Source organism: Odontomachus brunneus, unplaced genomic scaffold, assembly GCF_010583005.1.
Source record: "Odontomachus brunneus isolate Ranch 3 - 2012 unplaced genomic scaffold, Obru_v1 Obru_scaffold_047, whole genome shotgun sequence".
NCBI classification, from domain to species: Eukaryota; Metazoa; Arthropoda; class Insecta; order Hymenoptera; family Formicidae; genus Odontomachus; species Odontomachus brunneus.
The window spans coordinates 1,488,737-1,510,444 of record NW_022639497.1 but is presented as its reverse complement, the minus strand read 5'-3'; the positions used below and the strand labels follow the sequence as shown (position 1 = coordinate 1,510,444).

At 39.4% G+C, this 21,708-nt stretch overlaps 3 protein-coding genes across 9 annotated transcripts; 1 reads left to right on the top strand and 2 right to left on the bottom strand.

Annotated features, from left to right (window-relative positions):
- Positions 1-5,895: 5,895 nt before the first annotated feature.
- Positions 5,896-9,121, bottom strand: LOC116844874 (NADH-ubiquinone oxidoreductase 49 kDa subunit). Its single transcript, XM_032816982.1, has 4 exons — positions 8,952-9,121; positions 8,388-8,821; positions 7,264-7,735; positions 5,896-6,564 (listed from the first exon to the last, which is right to left on the bottom strand). The coding sequence occupies exons 1-4, from the start codon at positions 9,050-9,052 to the stop codon at positions 6,159-6,161; spliced, it is 1,413 nt and encodes a 470-aa protein (XP_032672873.1). The 5' UTR covers positions 9,053-9,121; the 3' UTR covers positions 5,896-6,158.
- Positions 9,122-10,814: 1,693 nt separating this feature from the next.
- On the top strand, positions 10,815-13,659 carry LOC116844880. Its single transcript, XM_032817001.1, has 3 exons — positions 10,815-11,077; positions 11,168-11,360; positions 12,397-13,659. The coding sequence occupies exons 1-3, from the start codon at positions 10,815-10,817 to the stop codon at positions 12,841-12,843; spliced, it is 903 nt and encodes a 300-aa protein (XP_032672892.1). The 3' UTR covers positions 12,844-13,659.
- An 85-nt stretch (positions 13,660-13,744) lies between these two features.
- On the bottom strand, positions 13,745-21,497 carry LOC116844875 (ankyrin repeat and protein kinase domain-containing protein 1-like). 7 transcript variants are annotated; one of them, XM_032816983.1, is made up of 6 exons: positions 21,175-21,496; positions 20,907-21,115; positions 17,816-18,159; positions 17,066-17,306; positions 16,547-16,790; positions 13,745-15,298 (listed from the first exon to the last, which is right to left on the bottom strand). In XM_032816983.1, exons 2-6 carry the CDS (start codon positions 20,931-20,933, stop codon positions 14,745-14,747), a joined length of 1,410 nt encoding a protein of 469 aa, XP_032672874.1. In that variant the 5' UTR covers positions 20,934-21,115; positions 21,175-21,496; the 3' UTR covers positions 13,745-14,744. The 7 variants fall into 7 exon arrangements, with proteins under 7 accessions (XP_032672874.1, XP_032672877.1, XP_032672875.1 ...); XM_032816986.1 differs by having other exon boundaries at positions 20,907-21,112; XM_032816984.1 differs by having other exon boundaries at positions 21,205-21,496.
- Between the last annotated feature and the right edge of the window lie 211 nt (positions 21,498-21,708).

The window sequence follows — 21,708 nt, the reverse complement described above, 5'->3', positions numbered from 1 at the left end:
GTCTTTGAAGAGATTTGACAAAATCTAAATCAATGTATCAAAACGCTGCTTCTCTACTGCCATATTCGTTTCTTTTACCGTAAAATTTGCTACAAATTCTTATATCGCTTGTGGCTTACTTTATATTACGCGGGAGTCGCTCGATCAGTGTTTCCGCGCAAGCCGCTCTGATCGGAATGACCTACACAGATCACGTACACGTCTTACATATTGATTTTCCAAAAATATCAATAAAAGTAAGCATTAAACGCGCGACAAATCAAAGGTGAACGACACGTTTGTTTATGATCGCGTCCCCGTGTAGTAGCGTTACACGTCGCTATCGGCCAGCTTTCATCGGTGACGTAAGCTCCATGCTTACTCCGAGGAAAAAAACTCTCACCTCTGGTCGACGTAAATTTTTGATTCGGAAAACATTTTCAAATGATCTCGAAAGAATTTTATCATCTTTGCACAGAAAGAAAAAATAATAAATAGAAAAGTAAAGTTTTTGTTTCATTTAGCTCTGCCAACTATAAACAGATTATTCAATATTTATTTATATATTATACATACTTTATCTGCAATTGAACTATATAATTATGTGATAATATTTTCGATAATACTTTATCAAAAATTATGCAGATATAGAATTGAAAATGATTGAATATTAAATCATTTTCCTCATGTGTATTTTATAAACAGTTTAAAGCACAAAATTTACAGCTATTTTAGTATTTGTTAGCGCGTATTCCTTTCAGCTTTAAACATGTGAAAAACACTGATAATCGTTTGTGGGTATCAAAGGAGAGCAATGGTTTATATATAATTGATTTTATTAATATTATATTTCGAGATTTTCTACTCAAATTTGATGAAATTTATGAGGTTAATGTGTAGGCAAACTGTCGACTCGGCAAGCCTCGGGAAACGAGTAGGAAACTAGGCCAGCGGAAAACTGTAGCGAAAGAAAAATCGTGCACACTTGCTTTGACTTTAATTTCCTGAGAGATTTAATTAAAAATTAGATATCGACATCTGCGATGCGCTTTTGAACGGTCTACTTATCCTTATCTCTCGGTTAAAATAATTCGAGTTGCCTCGCGTTCCGTGTCGCGTTTCGACCATTTATACATGGCGAAGTAAATATTTCGTTCTTTCGCGGGTTTAACATCGCGTATCGCCCGAGAGCTTGCGTTTCGTTCCGCTCTGGTAGCATTTTTCGCGAGTCCGGATTTTATCACAGCGCGATTAAAACGCGCGTGCCAATTACTTTCCTTCGTTTCGTTCTAATCGCAGAAAGTGTAAAAAAAAAGGAAAAAGAAAGGAAAGAACGAAAGAATTTCGCGCCCAAACGAACGCCAGACGCGTCGGGTGAAAATCTCGCCTAATAATTAACGTGCTTTTGTAACTAACACAAAGCACAATCTGACCGAGCCTAGTTTTCAAAATTGAACACTGAAAAATGACGTGTGGGTATTAATGCGAAGGGTGGCGAGAAGATATCTCAAAAAAAAATGCGCGGCCATATCGCGTCGGCCGCCTCGAATGATTATTATCCGATATTTCCGTTGACTCAGTCTCTCACACGACAGTAATAGGGTGCATTTCCTTTCCTTCGTTTCGTTCTAATCGTGCATTTTAGATCTGCATCCACGATCAACGCACTTAAAACACCTGAGTACTCGTTGCATAACTCTCGATTGATGACATCAGAAGCAAAATTCTTGCGTGTCATCTTCAAATAAAAAGATGTTTGTGCGAAAGAACACTTTTGATAACTCAAGCATTTTTGCAAAATGCAACAAAAATGATAATTTTCTTTTAATACAGTTAATGAACAGTAGTAAAATGACAAAGACTTCTTCTTTAACTTATCTTTTCTTGCAATTTGCAAGTTCTGGACGTCTCCTGGATATTTGTGCTTTTAGGGTATCGAGAGAAATGGATATATAGTTTTCAGAGCATTCTGCATGCATGCTTGAGCGATCTAAAATTTTCCTTCATATCTTTTTATATTTCTTAATATCTAAATAGCAAGAATTTTCAGCGAGTCATTTCTCGCTTCTGACGTCACAATTCAACATGGCTGCGGCAAGTAACCTTGTCCAGGAGCCTTAAATATTCATATATCATATCAACGAACATTCTCTCATGCGAATTCGATCGAGAATAGGATAAACGCGCGCACTGCTGTTGAACACAATATACGCCGAGCCAGCTCCAGATGTTCAAGATTACTCAGTGATCAACAATTAGCAAGCTAACGATCGCGGAAACATAATCAGTATCACGGAAAAAACACGTTTAATCGATATCGATCAATCATTCAGTGCATAGTTCGTAGAACGCTTCGCCGTAAACGAAGCGAATGCGACGAAAGGGAGAAGGAGCACGCAGAGAAAAAATGCGTCATTATTTGAGCTAATTGCAAGTAGTTAATATTGTAATATAGATAATGACTTAATAACAAGAATATTGCGCACTTGATAAGAACGAAGGATTATAAAGAATGTTACCTCGCAAAGTCGTGCTGATCCATTACTTTCCATATATCCTCCTAATTGATCCTCGCAAACATTGCCGAGGCGCCTCTTTCCGTCTCAGTCTCACTCCTCGGCGGATTGTTCCTCATACTCGTTCTAATTAGATGAGGGAACGCGTAACTCAGAAGACGTATTCTCTAAAATACAGAAGCGATATCAATTGCACCTTTAGCATCCCCTCAATGGAAGCAACTGATGTTTGAATATTAGGTCAGCCAAAAAGTTCGTCTCAATGGCCGACAGATGGCGTCCATTGACGTACACACGACACAGGCGACAATGCTGACACGATGGTGCCGGTATTCGTAGTCCGAACTTATATTTAAGGGCCGGCAGGAAGGACTATGGAGAAAACACATGAAATAAGCAAAAGTATTTCTCGTTTTCTGTGACTGAAATACGGAGAGGATTATTTTATAATTGTGGTATTTGTAATATAAAAATAGGGTCGAAATAAAAATTGAATTATTTGAATGAACATCCAATTGAAAGTGCAGCACAAATTTATGTTTTCATTTATTATAAATTTTCAAAAGCGTAATCGCAACATCCGACTTTGTATAACGTTTACAAGGCAAAATACAAAACATTATGGAGACCAGGGCTCCTATTTTTGAAATTTTTGCGTACATAATTTTCATTGCGCAGCTATTTTATAATATGATTAAACCTGCGCAATAAAACTTACGTATACGCAACTATTTCAAGAATAGGGGTTCAGGGAAAGTGTAGCCCAGCTCGCAGTAGTTTCCGCCACATTTTCTTTTATTGCAGCGAAGGTACAACACCTGCGTATGCGCGTCGTAAGGTTCACACGCGCATTTTATTTACAATAAGTGTGCAATGTATAACGCGTACTAACTTACAGTTGTTAATTACGCTTACAGAACAGTGTTTCGCGCTCTCGCCGCATGAAACCTCCATAGTCAAATTAGATTTACTCTATTTGCACTTGCAAATTATTCTTAAAATTATCTTAAGTTTTTTTCAGATACTTTGTAACCAATAAAATAATCCTTATAATGTCCAAAGATGAACTTATAATGATATATCTAAAAAAATATATATAAGATTCTATTATAAATATCACTCTGTATGTTCAGAACAATAGGCAAAAGATTATAAACAGCAATTCGTTGATAAATAATTTCTTTTAGTTGATAAATAATTTCTTCTCATTCAACGCAAAAAGTAAAATTTGATTTGAATCGATACTTTTGACCGACCCAATGACACCTGAAAATAAAAATAACATTAATAAATTATCACCTAAACTAATTTCTCATTCAACCGTCTCGAAGAAAATATTTTTGCCGAGACGTTAATTAATAATGTTAGTAATGAATCAATGCAAAATGCAGCGTCACGAACAAAATGGAGTCGAAATGCATGTAGACAGATTTGAATTTAAAAGCAAGATAACGAATTTTTCTGCATCGACGTAGCTTTGCTCATTGTCGAGATATGAATTACGAAATTTCGTAATAGATAAATGCAAAATTGACGCTTTTGGTGTCTTGAGTTACTGGAAGAAAAAAGCCGCATCGATTATCTTGGATCATATCACGCCGACGTGTACATATTACAATCTTCGGTTTTCACCGGCGAAAGGAATAGAAAGCCGCCGGCGTTTTAACTCCTCGTCGTGCTTGACAGGAGGACACAGAGTAATTAGATGAACTACAATTTCCTCCGATCGCGTAGCGGATTTCCGTTGTCTCGTCGTCTCCGTCACGACGATCGGTGAAGTCGCCAGAAAATCGCGCACACAAAGACGAAAGCAAATTAAAAAGAATTAGATGGTAGACAGAATTATGTGCGGCGAAGAAGCGACCGTTTCTTATCTTTTTATTACTATTACTTTATGATTCCGGTGTAGTGCGCTACAAGAACCTTATGGAACGACCAACCGTCGGTTTCCTTCGCGACGAAACACTTTACGCGTAGACGAAGTGGATTTAATGAAATGGAACGGCTTCATGGAGGTCGACCGGTATCTTACACGTGCTCTGCCGGTTTCTTCCAGACCGATCCCAAGTGGATTTACATGTGTCTTCTTTGCAAGGTGGAATGGACGCAGAACCGAAGCTGAGAAATAAAACAAAAATGTGAAGGTTGATTAAAGACGACGTGGCAAACAAAAAGGAAAGGAAAAGGAGACTGGACATCTCTCACAAGTCCGCTAATATAATTAATCAGGAACTTTTGAATACCAAATTGCGTTAATCGTAGACACATCGAAACAAAATCAAGTTCGTATCTTCGAGCTAGAAAGTTATGCACTACCATTCCGTGTATCGCACAAAACAGACACGAGAATGCGACCATGCGAAACATTTGAATTCCAAATTATCGTTTTATCCGCCGTGTGACTGTATTCACCGTGTTTTTTCCTTGGTGAAAAATATAATAATTAAGAGAAAATATATTCTTAACTGTGAGAATAAAAATAACTCCACCATAACTTTATCGAGTGCAAACAAAGAATAATTATATTATTTAAACGAGAGTTGAGGTAAAAAGAGCGACAAATAAAAGTATCAGGTTTTCCTTTGATTTATCGTCACTTCTTTGTTGTCATCTCAGACATTAATATTGTATTATTACAAAAGTCTCCTCACATTTGATAAATAAGATAAAAAACGAAATCGTTTAATGTTGAAGGATCAATAATTTTTACGAATAAAACGAACATCAGCTCGGTATTTCTTCAGACGTCTAACGAGGATTTCCTATTTTCCTTTTAATATTCAAATTTCCTATGAGAATTTTATAGAAAAATGACAAATTTCGATACCAAATTAATGCTTGGCTTGTTATTGCGTTCTTCAATCACGTCGCAATTGTTCCCGGGTACAATTGAGTTGATGGGAATGAATTAAGGTCGCCTCATTTGTATACAGGGAAGAAATTTGCGAAACAACGTTGCTCTATGCCTCGCCACAAGCTCGAGTGAAGGTCTCGGGGACACTCGCCTCGTAATTCTGTCTTGTAGTTTGTCAATTTCATTTTTGCATTATGCCTCGCGTGCGGTGAAATTGCATATCTTTTTTTTCTCTCTCTCTCTCTTTGTCTATCTGTCTCGGAAACGGCACTTAGAGACCGCATCACACACTACGACATCGCGCCGCGCCGTAAGATGTTGCAGCATTCTAACTAAGAAAACTCAGAATAAAAGCAAAATTGTTTTCGTTCGTGCGCATGCATTAATATAATTCTTGCAAATTAATCAAGTAATCGATTTTAGATAACGTGCCGTCAATCTAATTCTATTAATATACATGAGCAACGATAAAAAACGAGTGTATATATATCGTTATCATTAATGTGTATGTTTGTATCATTTGATGCAAATAATTAAACGCCCGCGGTAGTTTCCACCACATTTTCTTTTATTGCGGCGAAAGTACAACACCTGCGTATGCGCGTCGTAGGGTTCACACGCGCATTTTATTTACAATAAACGTGCAATGTATTACATAATTCTTTTTAACACGCGACTACGCATTTGTCTATGGACTATGGATTTAGGATTCTGAATGGACCCTAGTCATCATTTATCTTCATAGAAATACGTTTACGCGTACTATACAAAAATTCAAAATTAATTCTTTATGAATAAATCTCGTCTATCTATCGATCAATCTCGCCGAACACGACATCCAAGGTGCCGATGATGGCGACTATGTCGGCGAGGAAGTGTTTGGGTCCTATGTGTTGAAGACTTGCGAGATGCGCAAAGCCAGGCGCCTTGATCTTGCACCTGTACGGTTTGCTGCTGCCGTCGCTCACGAGGTATACGCCGAACTCGCCCTTCGGCGCCTCAATGGCGGTGTACGTGGCGCCCGGCGGCACCTGGAAACCTTGTGTGTACAGCTTGAAGTGATGGATGAGCGCCTCCATGCTAGTCTTCATCTCTTCACGCCGCGGTGGCACTATCTTGGCGTCGTCGCATCGCACCTCACCCTCGGGCATCTGATTCAAGCATTGATGAATGATACGCAGAGACTGACGCATTTCCTCAACACGGCAGATATATCTGCAAGAAACAGTCCAATGAAGATTTTGTGCCAAGTATCTCGAGTCAAATACGTAAGACGCGAAATAGTGTACGTATGAGATCTCTCGCGTATTTTTAGTGAAAGGCAAAAAACAAAAATCAAATATTATTCCTGCAGACAATAAATGCTAAGTGATAAAGATAGAATCATGAATTAACACAGAGAGCAAATGATTCGAGAAATATATTGTCATGTTTCCTCACTATAATCCGCATCTCATGAAGTTAACATCGGACAAAGTTCTTAAACAACGAGATATCAACGAGGAAAAATAGAATTGACCATGAACTTACGAATAAAGTAGACGTATCGAAATGGTCATGCAATATGAACTATCTACACTTTTAGATTGTTCATAAACATGGTTTTTATATTTACAGTTGATTTGTCAGTCTGTTTAGACGTAGGACGCAACAATATAATAATATTGTTATCAATATATAAATTTATATATTGATAACAATATTATTATATTGTATATATTTATATATTTTTAGTGTTTATTCGTTAATATTCCGAATTCATCTATTGTATTTTCAGCAAAAGTTAAAAGATAAAAATCAATAATTAGTCCAGAAAACAAACATAGAATCAGAAGTTATCATAGAGAATAAGCATGATTCGAGAAATATATAATCCTCATTTCCCCTTTTTAATTTAATTGTCGATTTACTCACCTGTCATAGCAATCGCCGTTTATGCCGATAGGTATGTCAAAGTCAACCAGATCGTAAGCGTCGTAAGGCGCGACTTTTCTTAGGTCCCACTTTATTCCAGAGCCCCGTAACATTACTCCGCTGAATCCCATATTTAACGCGTCCTCCGCAGATACGACGCCGATGTCAATCGTACGTTGTCGCCAGATTCTATTGTCCGTCAGCAAATCCTCCACTTCATCCAGTCGCTCGGTATATTTGCAAGCCCAGTCGTAAATGTCGTCCATCAGACCTAGTGGTAAGTCCAAGGAGACACCACCTGGTCTTACGTAGGCCGCGTGCATGCGAGCACCACTAACACGCTCGTAAAATTCCATTAGCTTCTCACGCTCCTCGAAGAGCCAGAAGAAGGGCGTCATGGCGCCAACGTCCAAAGCGTGCGTGCCGATACCCATGATGTGATTCAGAATCCTTGTAATTTCCGCAAAGAGAACTGTAAATGCAAACAAAGCTCTATAAAATTAAATATATCATTGATTCATTACAGAAATTGCTATATCTAAAAAATATAAATTAAAGGAATCTCATCTCTCAGATTTACATCAAAATCAAGGGAATAAAGGCATTTATTATAATGCAATAAAATCAATCTAACCAAAACATTCACAAAAATTAGTATATTATTTAATGTTCTCTAAAGTATATATTAAATGATATCCTAATTTTCATGGATATTTTGTATAGATTAATTTTAGCGCACTATAATGTCTGTGCATTAGCTCTTACTGACTTTTACTTCCTTGATTTTGATTAACAATATAAACTATAAATTATATGTTATACCTAACAGCATGCATCTAATAATAAATTAAACACACTGCAAAAAAAAACATATATATATATATATATATATATATATATATATATATATATATATATATATATATATATATATGCATCTATAATAAATAAACTATAAGCTATATGCTATACTTAAGAATATATATAAATTATAAACTGTGAACTTGTACAGAGATACAAGCTTAGAAATGTGAGAAAAAATAAATTTAATTAGTTTAAAAAATTCTTAATTATCTGCAGGATATCCTGTGTTTACTGTAATCTTAGAAAAATATAGTTCTCACCTCGAATATACTTGCCACGTAGCGGCACATCAATATTGAGTAACTTTTCTATAGCCAGGGAGAAACATTGCTCATTGCACATCATAGAAACATAGTCCAGACGATCAAAATAGGGTAAAGCCTGCATATATGTTTTGTATTCGATCAGCTTTTCTGTACCACGGTGCAAAAGACCTATATGAGGATCAGCGCTGACCACTATTTCACCATCCAACTCCAAGATCAATCTGAGTACACCGTGAGCAGCTGGATGCTGCGGCCCAAAGTTGAGCTTGATGTTCTGTATGGTTTGGTCTGCATAAACCGGATTAACGATTAGATGCTCCTTGGTTGGTGGTGTCCAGTTGATCTTCTCTGGTGAGTACAACACTGGCTGGTTGAATTGCTCGAGATAATGTATGTCCGGTTGCCATTGCTTAACGCCGCGACGCTGTCTGCAAGATATACACATTGTCATTGTTAATGCATCTCAACAAATAAATCAGATAGGGGTTATGACGAGGTTATATAATAATGCATATGGTTACGATAGCCGCCTTACAATAAACGTAAGTAATTACTTACACGTCAACAATTGCGGGCACACTATTTGGCGATAATAATCTATTAACGCCGAGAAATCCTGCGTTTTTACGCAGGACTGACCCCAACACTCTAGTCGCCATGATGCTCACATCACGTCGCTCAGTCGATAACGATTACCGTAAAACATAGAACAAAGGCTTGTCCTTTTCGACCGAACTTTTTACACTGGTGCAACAAAAATGTACCAAGTTTTGGGATCGTTTACAATAAAAATCGTAGGGCTGTGTGGCGATTCTCAACGTCGTGCGCATGCGAAAATCCAATAGTTTATGTTATGAATACTATACATTTTCGCATGCACATCTCATTTGCACGAGAATTGGACCCTTGAGCATAGAATTTTGCATAAAGAACCGTCTACAATGGAAGTAAAGTACGGCTGTAAAAAGTAAGAAATTGACCATTCACAGTCGATTCTTGGACCGCAAGAAGCACAATCTACTGTGATTGATTAATTTTCTTTACGATCTTACAACCTACAACTTTACAACTTCTATTGTAGATGTCCCTAGTTTATCTTCAGATGCTATATAGATTATTTCATTGGCTATAAAGTATCTGAAGTAAACTTAAGCATAAAGTCCATTTAACTCTACAAATTCTTCAAAGAGACGGATAGATAAACCGTGTTGCTTTATTTTACGCTTTAAAGCATTTGCAATGTCAAACGGATCCTGCCCTAAGAATCTAACTTAGACCCGTTATTTCTGTAAATTCAAAGGCCCATATTCTGAATCCTCTTTTATCGATAAAAGTGCCTTAAATGTAGCTTCTCAGCCAATCAGATGGTTCCTAAGCCTCTTTTAGAGGCTTTTATAGATAAAAGAGGATTCAGAATATGGGCCTATGACTCATATTCTGAATCCTCTTTTATCTATAAAAGTGCCTCTAAAAGAGGCTTAGGAACCATCTGATTGGCTGAGAAGCTACATTTAAGGCACTTTTATCGATAAAAGAGGATTCAGAATATGGGCCAAAGTTTCTGTATTCTGTAATTCCAAAGTCTCCACTACGAGCCGCTACTTTCTTTCATGATGAAATCGAAGTAGTGATAGCTATAAACAACATCTGTATTGACCAATATACTTACAGAAATAACGGGTCTAATGTACTTCTTGATCGTTATGACAGATTTCATAATCTGTGATATTCGTTAACTTTAACGATTAATATCTCGTTTTGCAGGGCAGTGCGATTATTTTAATTTTTATATTCGATTCTACGCGTGAAAATACACAGTATTATTGAGTTTTAACTAAATCGGATGTGACTCTAAACTCTCTTAATTACTCTCTTTTCTAAAGAATTATTTAATTCATATACTTTACGAATACAAATAATATTGTCATGCGCGATAAAAGGCGGATAAACCGTTAGTTCCATCGTCACAAATGCAAAAAATTAGATTTAATACAGACAGTACAGACTTCTAAAAGATGGCTTTCCAGATAGCACAAGATTTTCAGAGGATATTCTATGAATGTTTTCAGAATGTCTTTAGGATGTCCTGTGGAGATCTGTGTTGTTTGGATTATATAAAAAAGTACAAAAGACGTCCTAGTTTATTTAAACGTCTTTCAGATTTTTTTTTAAGTACTGTCTAGAAAAAGTATAACAAAGAACAGTGTCCAAAGAACGGCGACATTCAATTCAAAGACAATTCGCGTGTTTCCATAGAGATACTCTGAGATTATTCAATGTTATCGGCTCTGATTTCAATGAATTATCGATCGCGAGTTAAATCATCGAATTTAAGAACGCGATTAAAAATCTGGCGGGATTCTGTGCATAATTCTTCAATTAAATAGACGTTAACGCAGCAAAGGTACACGTCTTACGTAAATGTCAGCCTCCGCAATAGTCGCGGTTCGTAAAGTCGCTCCTCAAGAATGCGCATCTGAATGGGACCAAAGCAGTACGACAGCTCTGATACACATGTATCGGGAGCGCAAGTGCCTATGGGACAGCAGCCACGAGTTTTACAAGAATCGCCGATTTCGTCGGGAGGCCCTCGCTGAGATGGCGAGTCGCTTTAATTGCTGCCTCGCTGATGTCGAGAAGAAGTTGTACATGTTACGCAGCTCCTTCCGCAAAGAATATCGCAGGTGATTGCACATCAAATTGTGATAGAGACTACAAATTTTCCACGTTGTTCGCGACATAGAATATGCAGAGTTTCTAAAATATTTGCACAGGTGGAACAGCGCGAAGCTGAACGCCGGGCCGAATGGCGCGGATCTAGTACGAAAACCACAATGGTTTGCCTTGGACTTGCTCATGTTCCTCAAAGACGACATCGTCAGCAAATCGCCGACTCCTACGAATTCGGCTCGAGGGAGTGACGATGGCTCGCCACAGCAATTAGACGACAGCGGCCCGCTCCAAAAAGTTAATGATACGAAGCTAAAGAGAAAAACAAACAATCGTACCTCTCGCGTCCTCGCACTCCTCCATTTATTTCCCTGATCTTGAAACTGCAGCGTCGGTACGACGCGGATCTTGACCCTCGCTTGTTGCTTCTGTTCGCATCTAAAACCGTACGTGGTGTCGCAAATAGATGTCTACATTAAAGGGACAAAATCGCGCGGGCAGTCGCTTTATTTCGCGGATATTTCGAACCGCGTTTGGAAGCGCGCCATGGAATTTCCTTTGCACCGCAGTTTCTAAGAATCTAACGATGCCCATTGCGTGCAGACACTGATCATAAGAATCTAAATGGAGCATCATTTGAAATAAGAAGAGAAATTTGTGCGTTATATCGATTTGTTGATAAATTATAAAATTGACACTAAAATTTGAAAAGTAACGCATTACTCATAAGATCTGATCCACAATTTTGCTTTCAGGAACCGTAAGTCGTAAGCAAATTGACCAACCACATAGTTGATTATTCTTAGAAAAATAAAATAATTTTAAAAAATATATATAAGGTATTTTATAATTTTTTTATGGATCAGGACTGATGCTATTACCATTAAAAGTTATTTTCCAATAACAGCTTGATAACGGCATTTTGTTTTTTGTAAATAACAATACAGGTGACATGATTACATTTTGTGTAGCTGTATAAAATGTAATTGTTACTCTTATCGCGTTACTCTGCACGTGCAAAATATACAAGAGATAAGCGATCGCGAATCGTAAGAAAGTTTCTTTGAAACTTGGTAAATGAAACAATATTGTAATAACTGGTTTTTTTTTGTTGAGTAACAATAACGGTAACGAGTTACTTTTCAAAATAGGTAATGGTACCAATATAACAAGTTACTTTTCAATAGATAACGAGTAACAAACTACTTCAAAAAATAATTTACCAACTCTGAAAACAGCGAAATAAATTGAACGTGTGTTATATCGATTAGCCAAGAAACTATCAAAACTGACACTATCTTATCGTATTGTTGTCTGCTTATTTTAATCGCAGGATATTCAGAGTATCTTTTACTACGACAGCGAGAACAGCACGCTGACGCCCCTCGATGTCGGCGAGGTCTCTCTTGAACATAACTCGCAGTCGCAGGATAATAGAAGAACGGTTAGCGAGGAATCGTCCAAGAGGAATCCTGGAGAAAGTTTCTCGGAGTTCAGCAGCAAACGTCAGAAAACGAATAGTGTGACAAACGATAACGGAATGTCGCGGACAATGAAGATATCAACGAGCACGTTAGTAACGGAAAAGGACTCCTCCGTGGCTTTCGGGAACTTCGTCGCAGAGGAGCTAAGAAACATCAAAGACCATGAACAGATGCAACTGGCCAAGTTGCGAATTCATCAGATTCTCTTCGATGGTGCACGCGGCTTACTTAAGATGCCGATTCCCAGACTGATCAAGCACGATGATGTTGATCCTCGTGGTTTCTTGATTAAATGATCGAGAGATTATTTCTAGATAATTTCTAAATGATATATTTAAAAGATATCTTTTAGAAGTTTCTGTTACCTCTGGCTTATTGATCCTGTGATTTACGAGCTGCTATATCAAGACTGTTCTTGACAATGTGATTCACTTTTCTTCGTATATTCATCAATATACATGAGGAAATAATTGATTTTGGCTATTTGAATCTCTGTGAGATATATGAGACGACATAAAAATCGTTCGTCGTATTAACCACGTTAATACGTTAGTCATTATGCTGGATTTATATGTGAGTACTAGAATTAAATTCTCAGTCTGTTATGTTAATGATACTATGTTGTTTTCTTGATATTCTAAATACTTAATATTTCTCTCAGTCATTTTCTATCAGGAAAGTAAAACTTATAAATAAATAAGTAACACGTTACTCAAATATGGATAACCTGGCAATCAATGTGTTATTACGAAAGAAAGATAAAACATTGTAGAAATAAGGCTCTTTCGATATAACACAATTTAAACAAAAATATTTGATATCGATTGATGTGTATTGAAATTTATTTACGCAACTAAAGAACGACGGAAGAGAATCGAATGTTAATATTTAAATAATTTAATGTAAAAATTGTTTAGAAATAAGTAATTAAAGAAACATCAATTTCCGTTCGTTCTCTTGCTGCGAATTATTGCTGTTCGTCGACGCGCAGAGAGAAGGCAAGCAGGAACTTCAGGTTTCCTCATGAGTGAGACGATTGCCAAAAGTTTGACGTAAGTCACGGTATTGAGGTTGCTATTTCGAGGATAGCGGTGGTGTATGGATCATTGTTGCTCCCGCTGGCCAACATTCTACACGTCGTCGTAATTGCGCGGCCAGATACACGCACACACATATTCTAATCACACACGCAGAAAGTTCTCATTTAATTCACCTTTATTTTTACTGTACATTGAGCGTATATATATCGTCATATATATATATGCATATATACAAAGGTACAAAAGTTAATCACCTTGCTGATTACTGGAAGAAATCCTCCACGGATATTCGTCCGATCCGCGTGTAACTCTGCAAGAAGTGTATTCCAAAAATATCACCAAATTATCAGAATAATTCGACGTATTTGACATCGCATTCGCGCGATAAAAGCGCATTCAAGACGAATATCCGTTGCTATGCCTGAGCAATGATAAGTGCAATCCACATTTCTATCGCAAACGATTGCCTCCATGCGAAACAAAACAGCAGAAAGTTGCAACGTATAAAACGCGTACATTTAGCGACTAGATGAGTAGTAACAAGTACAAGTAAAGTATACACCGTTTTTCTCGGTGAACAGCGTCGTTTACTTAAGAATATCACGTTGCTCACGTTGCCTTGTGTTATACGCTTCGATGCAGAAGTAGAATGCTAACATGAATAGAAAGTGGGAGGATGGTGCCTCAACAGCCTCATTTTATTGTACTCGTCGCACTGACGTGGACTCGCGCGGTGCCAGGGCGAGAGATCGCGGGAGATTACGAATAAAATACATACATGAAGAAAATATTATAGCTTTTTTCATAAAAATTTTCATATAAATTTAAATAAATTTTCTTCAATTTTATCATTTTCTCTGTCGGAAATAGACTGTCAGTAGAATTTATCGTGCTGAGGAACACAGTAAGTTTTTCTAAGGAACGTAGTAAATGTTTTAATAGTAAAACTTCAGTTCCTAAAATATCGCAGTGAACAAAATATTGATAGAATATTATTGTTCCTCGATTAAATTCTAATATGAATTTTAGTCAATGTAATCACATTGACTAATGTCAATTAATATAATCAATATAAGCAAAATACTATAATAATTTTTACTATAAAATTCTCTCCGTGTACACCTCTCGGTCCACTCGCCCACTGATCCGCGAGTCCGCTAATAGAAGTCGTAGAGGAGGTAGCGATGCAACGACTGCGGTAGCTGCAGCTTCCGCACGATCTTCGGCAACTTCGTGCCACAGAGCCTGCGGACGATCAGTCTCGCCTGGTGAGTCAACGGCAACGGGGTCCTGGCCGCCTCCATCACCAAGGCTTTCTGCGCGTCTGTCAGGCTGCTCGAACGTCGGATCATACAGGGATCGAAACTCTCCGCCGCCTCCAGTAACGCCCGCAACAGCCGCGGCTTGTCCGCCGTGTTCTGCAGGGAATTGAGGATGCCATGCGGGTCGCGGAACTGCGTCTTGATGACAACCCGAGCGCCGTACTTGAGCAGCAACGACACCACCTCCACCGATGGGTTCTCGTTCGAGGCCACGTACTCTGCGAGGACCGGGCGCAGCGCCGGGCCGTCGTCGCTGCGGATCACCAGATTCGGGTCGGCGCCACGTTCCAGCAGCATGCACAGGATCTCCAAGCGATTCGGAATATTGTCCGCGCAGGCTACGTGCAGGGGTGAGCCGATGATTGGCGACGTGGCGTTCACGTTAGCGCCTGTATCGGCACATCGAATTTCGTTAAAATTCACATGTCAACGAACGTTTCTGAGATCGCGTTGATTTACACGTGGAATCTCGAATAATGCTGCCAATTTTGATTACCCAGGTAGTATCTAGGTAATACTCAAAAGATACGGGTAAAACTCAAAAGACTAGAATACCTGAGTACCAGGATAATCAAAATTGGCAATACTAACTTCAAACAGCTACTCGAAATTACTTTCTTGTCGTATGTAGTCAAATTTATTATTAGCAAATAATTTTTGTTGTAATTACCCGGCAAATATAATGACGTATTAATCATATCAAACACATATCAAATAAATACGTCCTTATGTTTACTGAGTATATTTCTTGAATTCAAATTATTCTAAACTGCGTGAGTAATATATCACAAAACGATAAGACGAGAATCAACGCGAACTCGTCTTTGTTAGAATATAATGAAGCAAAATAGTGAGTAGTAAAGTGAAATAGTATGGAGAGTATACCTGAATATTCTCTTTAATTTTACCGCTGTGCAGCATTGCAATAAGAAACGCGAATTAATTTCGGCCGATGTGACGTCAATCTGACGTTATATAATACTTATAAAGATAAGATTAACTCTTTGAAGCTGTTTCTTCGACGCTACAAAGAATATCGTCTCTTGAGTAATTCACTACGATTATTTGACTATTTAATTACGACTATCAAGTTGTATAGGTAACTTATATAACTTGACATTTATCAAAAACTAAAAAGAACTCATGAAAGTCTCTGACTCGTTGATACCCAATAAACGCCAACCATTAGTAACATAATTACTAGTAACATAACATCAATGTTATAATTTCTTACTCAACAACGTAAATGCATAAATTATAACATTGAAGTAATGTTACTGTTAGTTGGTGTTTACTAGTTTGAAAATATTTTACCGCTTTGAACATTTTCATTGATCAAAGATAGAAATCTATCGCTCGACTATGACAGATGCGTAAAAACATCCTGTTCACTTAACCAATACTGCTGAAAAAAGCTCTTGGCTGATGCGATGCGACCCGGAGCAAGAGATCTATCTATCTGTCTACCTATCTGTTTATCTGCGATCTGAAAGTCGCTTCGCGCACAAAAGGGTCGTATGCGCGAACCAACGCGGCGATCATACAACGTATTCGGCACGCGACGACCTTCGAATGCCGCGCGATTCGGCTGTATGCCAGTATCAGACACGTAGCGCAAGTTACGACTTGTAACTCACCCGCTTTGAGCAGCATCTCGACGATCGACGGGTCACCCTTGAGTATGGCCAAGTCCAGGGCTGTTGGCTTCTGGTAGTCCGGTCCCAGGTCCAATCTGGCACCTTGTTTCAGCAGCAGATTGATTACCGCGGGATCGCCGCCGAGGATCGCGTAGTGCAGCACTGTGCGATAATCGTGCCTGGTGTCCGCCATCGAGTTCACGTCGGCACCATAGCTCAACAGCAGAAGCACCGACGCTATACCCTGCGCAACGTCCGCAGCATTAATTAGTTTCTCTTGCGATTCACAAAATGCGAAGAGCAATGAGGTACCAACGAGAGAACGTTTGAGTGCTTACTGGGAAACATGATTTTTCTAGCATCTGAAATGGCTTGGTTAAAGGCTTCCAAATGAATCTTGCACTCGTTTTTGTTAAATACTGAAATACTGATTATGTTTGACTAATGATGATATGTTAAACTAAATAGAATTATAGATGATATGATAGATGATATGATAAACTAAATAGAATTAGTTACCTGTGGCAATCTAGCGGCCTTCATAAGAGGAGTTAAGCCGGCGCGATCCCGCGTGTTTGGCTGAGCGCCGAAGGCCAACAACAGTTCCATGCACTCCAGATCGAGAGGTGATACCAGATTAATCTCGGAGCCGAAGAAGTACCTTTTGTTCGGATTGGCACCAGCCTCAAGCAGCGTCCTGGCGACCTCGACGTGACGGTTACGCAGAGCTAAACGCAGTGGCTCGTCACACAACATGGTTCTACATCAGAAGAAACTACGTTAGTTGCTAGTCAATTAGTTAGGTTTTGGAATCTAAGCGATTTCGCTCAAAAAGGGATTTATTAACACGTTCGCTACCATGGTTCATTTGGGAAACACTCCGCAGTCAATATTATTTTCGCACATAATTGTGTAAAAAAAATTTATTTTGTCTGTGTGATCATAAACAAATTAAGTAATAAAATAAAAAGAAAAATTAAATTACTAGACGTAAAAAGAAAAATGACTGATGTTACATATGTGTGGTGCTGCTAGAAAACGCGTTAAAATAAGAAAAAGAAGACTATAAAGAAGGATAATTTCAATATGTCTTAGTCTTACGTTTCACTGTCAATTGTAGCAACGCCTTAGAGTCCAAGAGATTCCGAGGATCGAATGCAATCACCGGCATTAGCAGGGCATCGACTAAGTAATATCGTCTTCATCCGCTGATGCGACTCTCCCGAATCTCTCATGTGTTTTATAGAGGCAATTGAAAGAGCAGCTCACCTAGGAAACAGTTCTCCCGTATCTTGACGATGGTCCACTTTGGCGCCATACTTGAGCAGCAGCTTCACCAGGTCCAGGTAGCCGTGCTCGGCGGCGAGATGCAGAGCCGAGTAGCCGCATTCGTCGGTGGCGTCGATGTCGGCGCCGCGCACCAGGAGTAGCTGAGCGGCCTCGGTGTAACGCTGCCAAACGGCGTAGTGCAGGGGCCTGAGGCCCTGAGTGACCGGCTCGTTGGGTTTGGCACCGCAGGCGAGGAGTATACGGATCTCGTCTAGCGGCTGCAGCCGTATTATCGAGTCAGCCAGTTCCCGTTGCAACGGGTTGGCGATGCACTCGGTCGGCATCTACGTGGTGCAACACATACATAAAGATACAGATAGAAAGGAATAGGTAAGAGAGAGAGAGAGAGAGATTGCATAATGTGCGAGTTCGCAACGTGTCTCACACGTGCTATAGATAAGAACTGCGAAAGATGTATCGTAAGGGATTCAACGAGAGAGACGATTTGCAATACGTAAACTTGTTTTCAACAATAACAACCACATGGGAAATTGTTCAGTGAATCTATCTATCTATCTATCTATCTACTACTATTTATCTATCAATCATTTACTCTTCATTTATAATAACGGAGATTAAGTGGAGTTAAGACAGTTCCTTCAAACGGGTGGTTTGAAAGAGTTTCCGGAGAAACTTTGCAAGCACCAATTACTGATTGATTTATGATATCTGCGATGCCAATATTATCACATTAATATCAGAACTCAAGTAATTTACAGTTAATTAATTTTGCATTTTTAATTTATAATTTATTTATACTTAATTTATAATTATGAATATTAGTTGGAAGTAATATCTGATAAATTTGGTGCTTGGAACTTTTTTTTCTTCAGTTAAACTCATCCTTTTAACTACTTGGGGATTAAGTTAAACATAACACTTCGACGTCGAGCGCTTCTCTACTCGTTTGAAACAAATTTTTTGCGAGGAAAGAATCACGTACACGACATGCACCGCTAACATGCATCTATCGTACGTGGATACACACTTTACAATTAAGTCTGATAATGTGTCTCTTACGCAAAGAGCGCGGAAAACCGACAAATCTGCAATGCAAGAAAAAAACGATATTAATTGAGATCTGACTACCTAAGAAGACCGATCTGAAGTCTTTCTCGCAGCTGTAAAAAGCTCGAAATTCGTCTTTCTCACAAATTTAAAATTAAGTCTCTCGCTTTTCCGTTACACAGAATTAGAAAATTTAATTTTGTTTAAATTGTCTGAGAATTAGTCCGAATTAGATTTAATTTGACAGAATTATACTTAATTAAGAAAATTTCCCGTCTTCTTTTTCACGACTCATAGTGTTGCGATGTCAAGGACGTTTCCATTAATTAAAACTACAATTTTCGCGACTCGGGGAATCGCGTATTTTCGCGGAGACTTTCCTGCGACGCGTGGCTAATCTCGTTTGCGACTTGTCAGTTGTTTCGTACGATTTGGCTGACAATAAGTGAGTAATGCAATCACTGCTCTCTCAGGAACCTCACCGAAGCGCGCGTCACGAGCCTAGAAGCTCTGCCAAGAAAACGGCGCAATTTTGGTGATGATGCCGGAAGTTTCATGGCGTCGATCGAGAATCACGCAGTCTGCGTTTTCGCGCAAGCTCCACTTCGAGAGAGAGAGAGAGAGAGAGAGAGAGAGAGAGAGAGAGAAGGGAGAGGGAGACAAGCACGAAGCGTGCTCTCCAAGAGCACACGTCCACAGCATCCTCGGTTCTTCCTTGCACACCGGAGGATCCGGATGCAACGACGCGATTCGAGTCACTTTTCGACGAGCTCAAGAGAGGATCAAAGTGAAATTCGCTTCTTGTCGATTGCGAAAGTCATACCGACGACTTCTCCGCGAAGAGTCGTGCTTCTTCGCGAATTTCACGTTAATCTTCTCAAGTGCCTGATAGATGCTCGCGGCTAAATTTAATTAAGTAAATTTTCCGTTTCTATTTATACCAGAGGTAAAACTGCAATACGAAAGAGGTGGCGAATCGCCATGCAGACACGATGCAAATCATCGACGCGGTCGGCTTTCAATTCGCCATCGACGTGTAATCGCAAGACTTTCCGAATTACCGATGTCTTGTTAAAGTAAAACGTTACATTCTCGATAGATGGATTTTTCGAGAACGCGCACCGACTGCGCCACTCGGTACTCGTAATTTTGTTCACGATCAACGAGAAAAGTGCCGACCGCCTTCGATGACCGTTCGATGTGTTCTTGGCTTTCTCGCAAGATGAAGATCGATATGACCGGTGCAGCCCGTAACAACGTAGAAGAGCCGATATCCATTGCCAATTTTCACCGCGTATATCTCAGCATATCATAAACATTTAGCCCGAATTGATGCAAGATCGCGATAACATCGCGCAACATTGAACTTCGACCGGTACTTCGCCGCGAATGCCGCGTACTTTCCGGATACTTTGACACCTGTCAAGTGACGATCGGAGCTCCTCTGTCGTGGGGAATCGCGGGCTATCGGACAAGTGCGGTATTAAATGGCAACTGCCACTGGCTGCATACCATTCGTCTTTTGCAACTTTTAGTAGCTATTTAATTATTAATGACAACAACGAATCGCTTTTTTTCTATAGAAATTACGAGCGTCATTCTCAAGAAAAGAAAAATTCACCATGAAAATTAATTCGATTTTGCAGGGAAAGTGCAAAATATTTGTTAGATCTAAACAGAGAAACTGACATCACGTAACAGTTGACTAAATTTCACGTGTAGTCCTCGCGCATTAAAGCTTCCCGACATTTTACCTCTCGCTACTCCCGCGTCAATCGGGAAGTCCTCGCCGTACTGAGGGGTCTATTCCGCGCGATTTGTCACGAGCGATTTATCACAAGCGGCTTAATTCTCGAACCGGTCCACGAGACCGATCGCAGCATCCGGCGACTCTGCCAACGTAAAACCGGGGCGGCCGATCGTCGTCATGGTCGCGATGGCGAAGGTGCCATCCGCGACGTTGTGAACCAGGCGAACAGTGATTCGGCGCGCACGTACGCAATCGCGCTTATTGTTTACTCACTTCGAAAACGGTGCGATGCTCCAGCATGTAGGAACGATGTCACAAACTGCCTTCTTCGTCGGCTGCCCGGTCCTATTTAAAGCTTCAACGAACGGCGATTCGCGCCGTCCGAAAATAACACAAAGGGACGCGGCGGGAGCTTGCGCGTCGAGTTCGCCTTCTCTCTCTCTCTTCCTCTCTGTTTCTCTTGTCTCTTCCTCTGCTGGCTACTACGCATTTTTATCTCAGCTTGTATGTAGACGGATAGACACGTAGATGTATTACTCACGTGTTCCTTTTCCCTCCCGCGTTTTCTCACCTGCCGTTTCCCGACGCCATGGTTGTCGCTCCTCCGGGATCACGTCGCTCCTGTTGTCCTGTCGCGTCCTTTCGGCACGAGCGTCGCACTCCTAATACTTATCGCGTACGACATACGTCTTGACTTTTCCCTCTCTCTCTCTTTCATTCTCTGCCTATCGCCCGCTTACTTCTCACGTGTGTTTGTTTTGAAAATTGTTTACGATTTCTGTTGGCGCGCGTGGCGATCAGGTCGCGCTAAGCACGCACTTGGCGACATTGTTGACGCGACGGTGTACACTCCGTTGTTAAATGGTTTGCACGCTTCTCATCGAATATGTCAACAAACTGTCAAAATTGAATGTTATTACCGACGAACTCACGCAATAATATAATTAACGATATATAATTGAGTACTAAATAATAATAAATAACAATATTACTAATTGATAACAATAATAATAATTAACAATATATATATATATATATATATATATATATATATATATATATATATATATATATA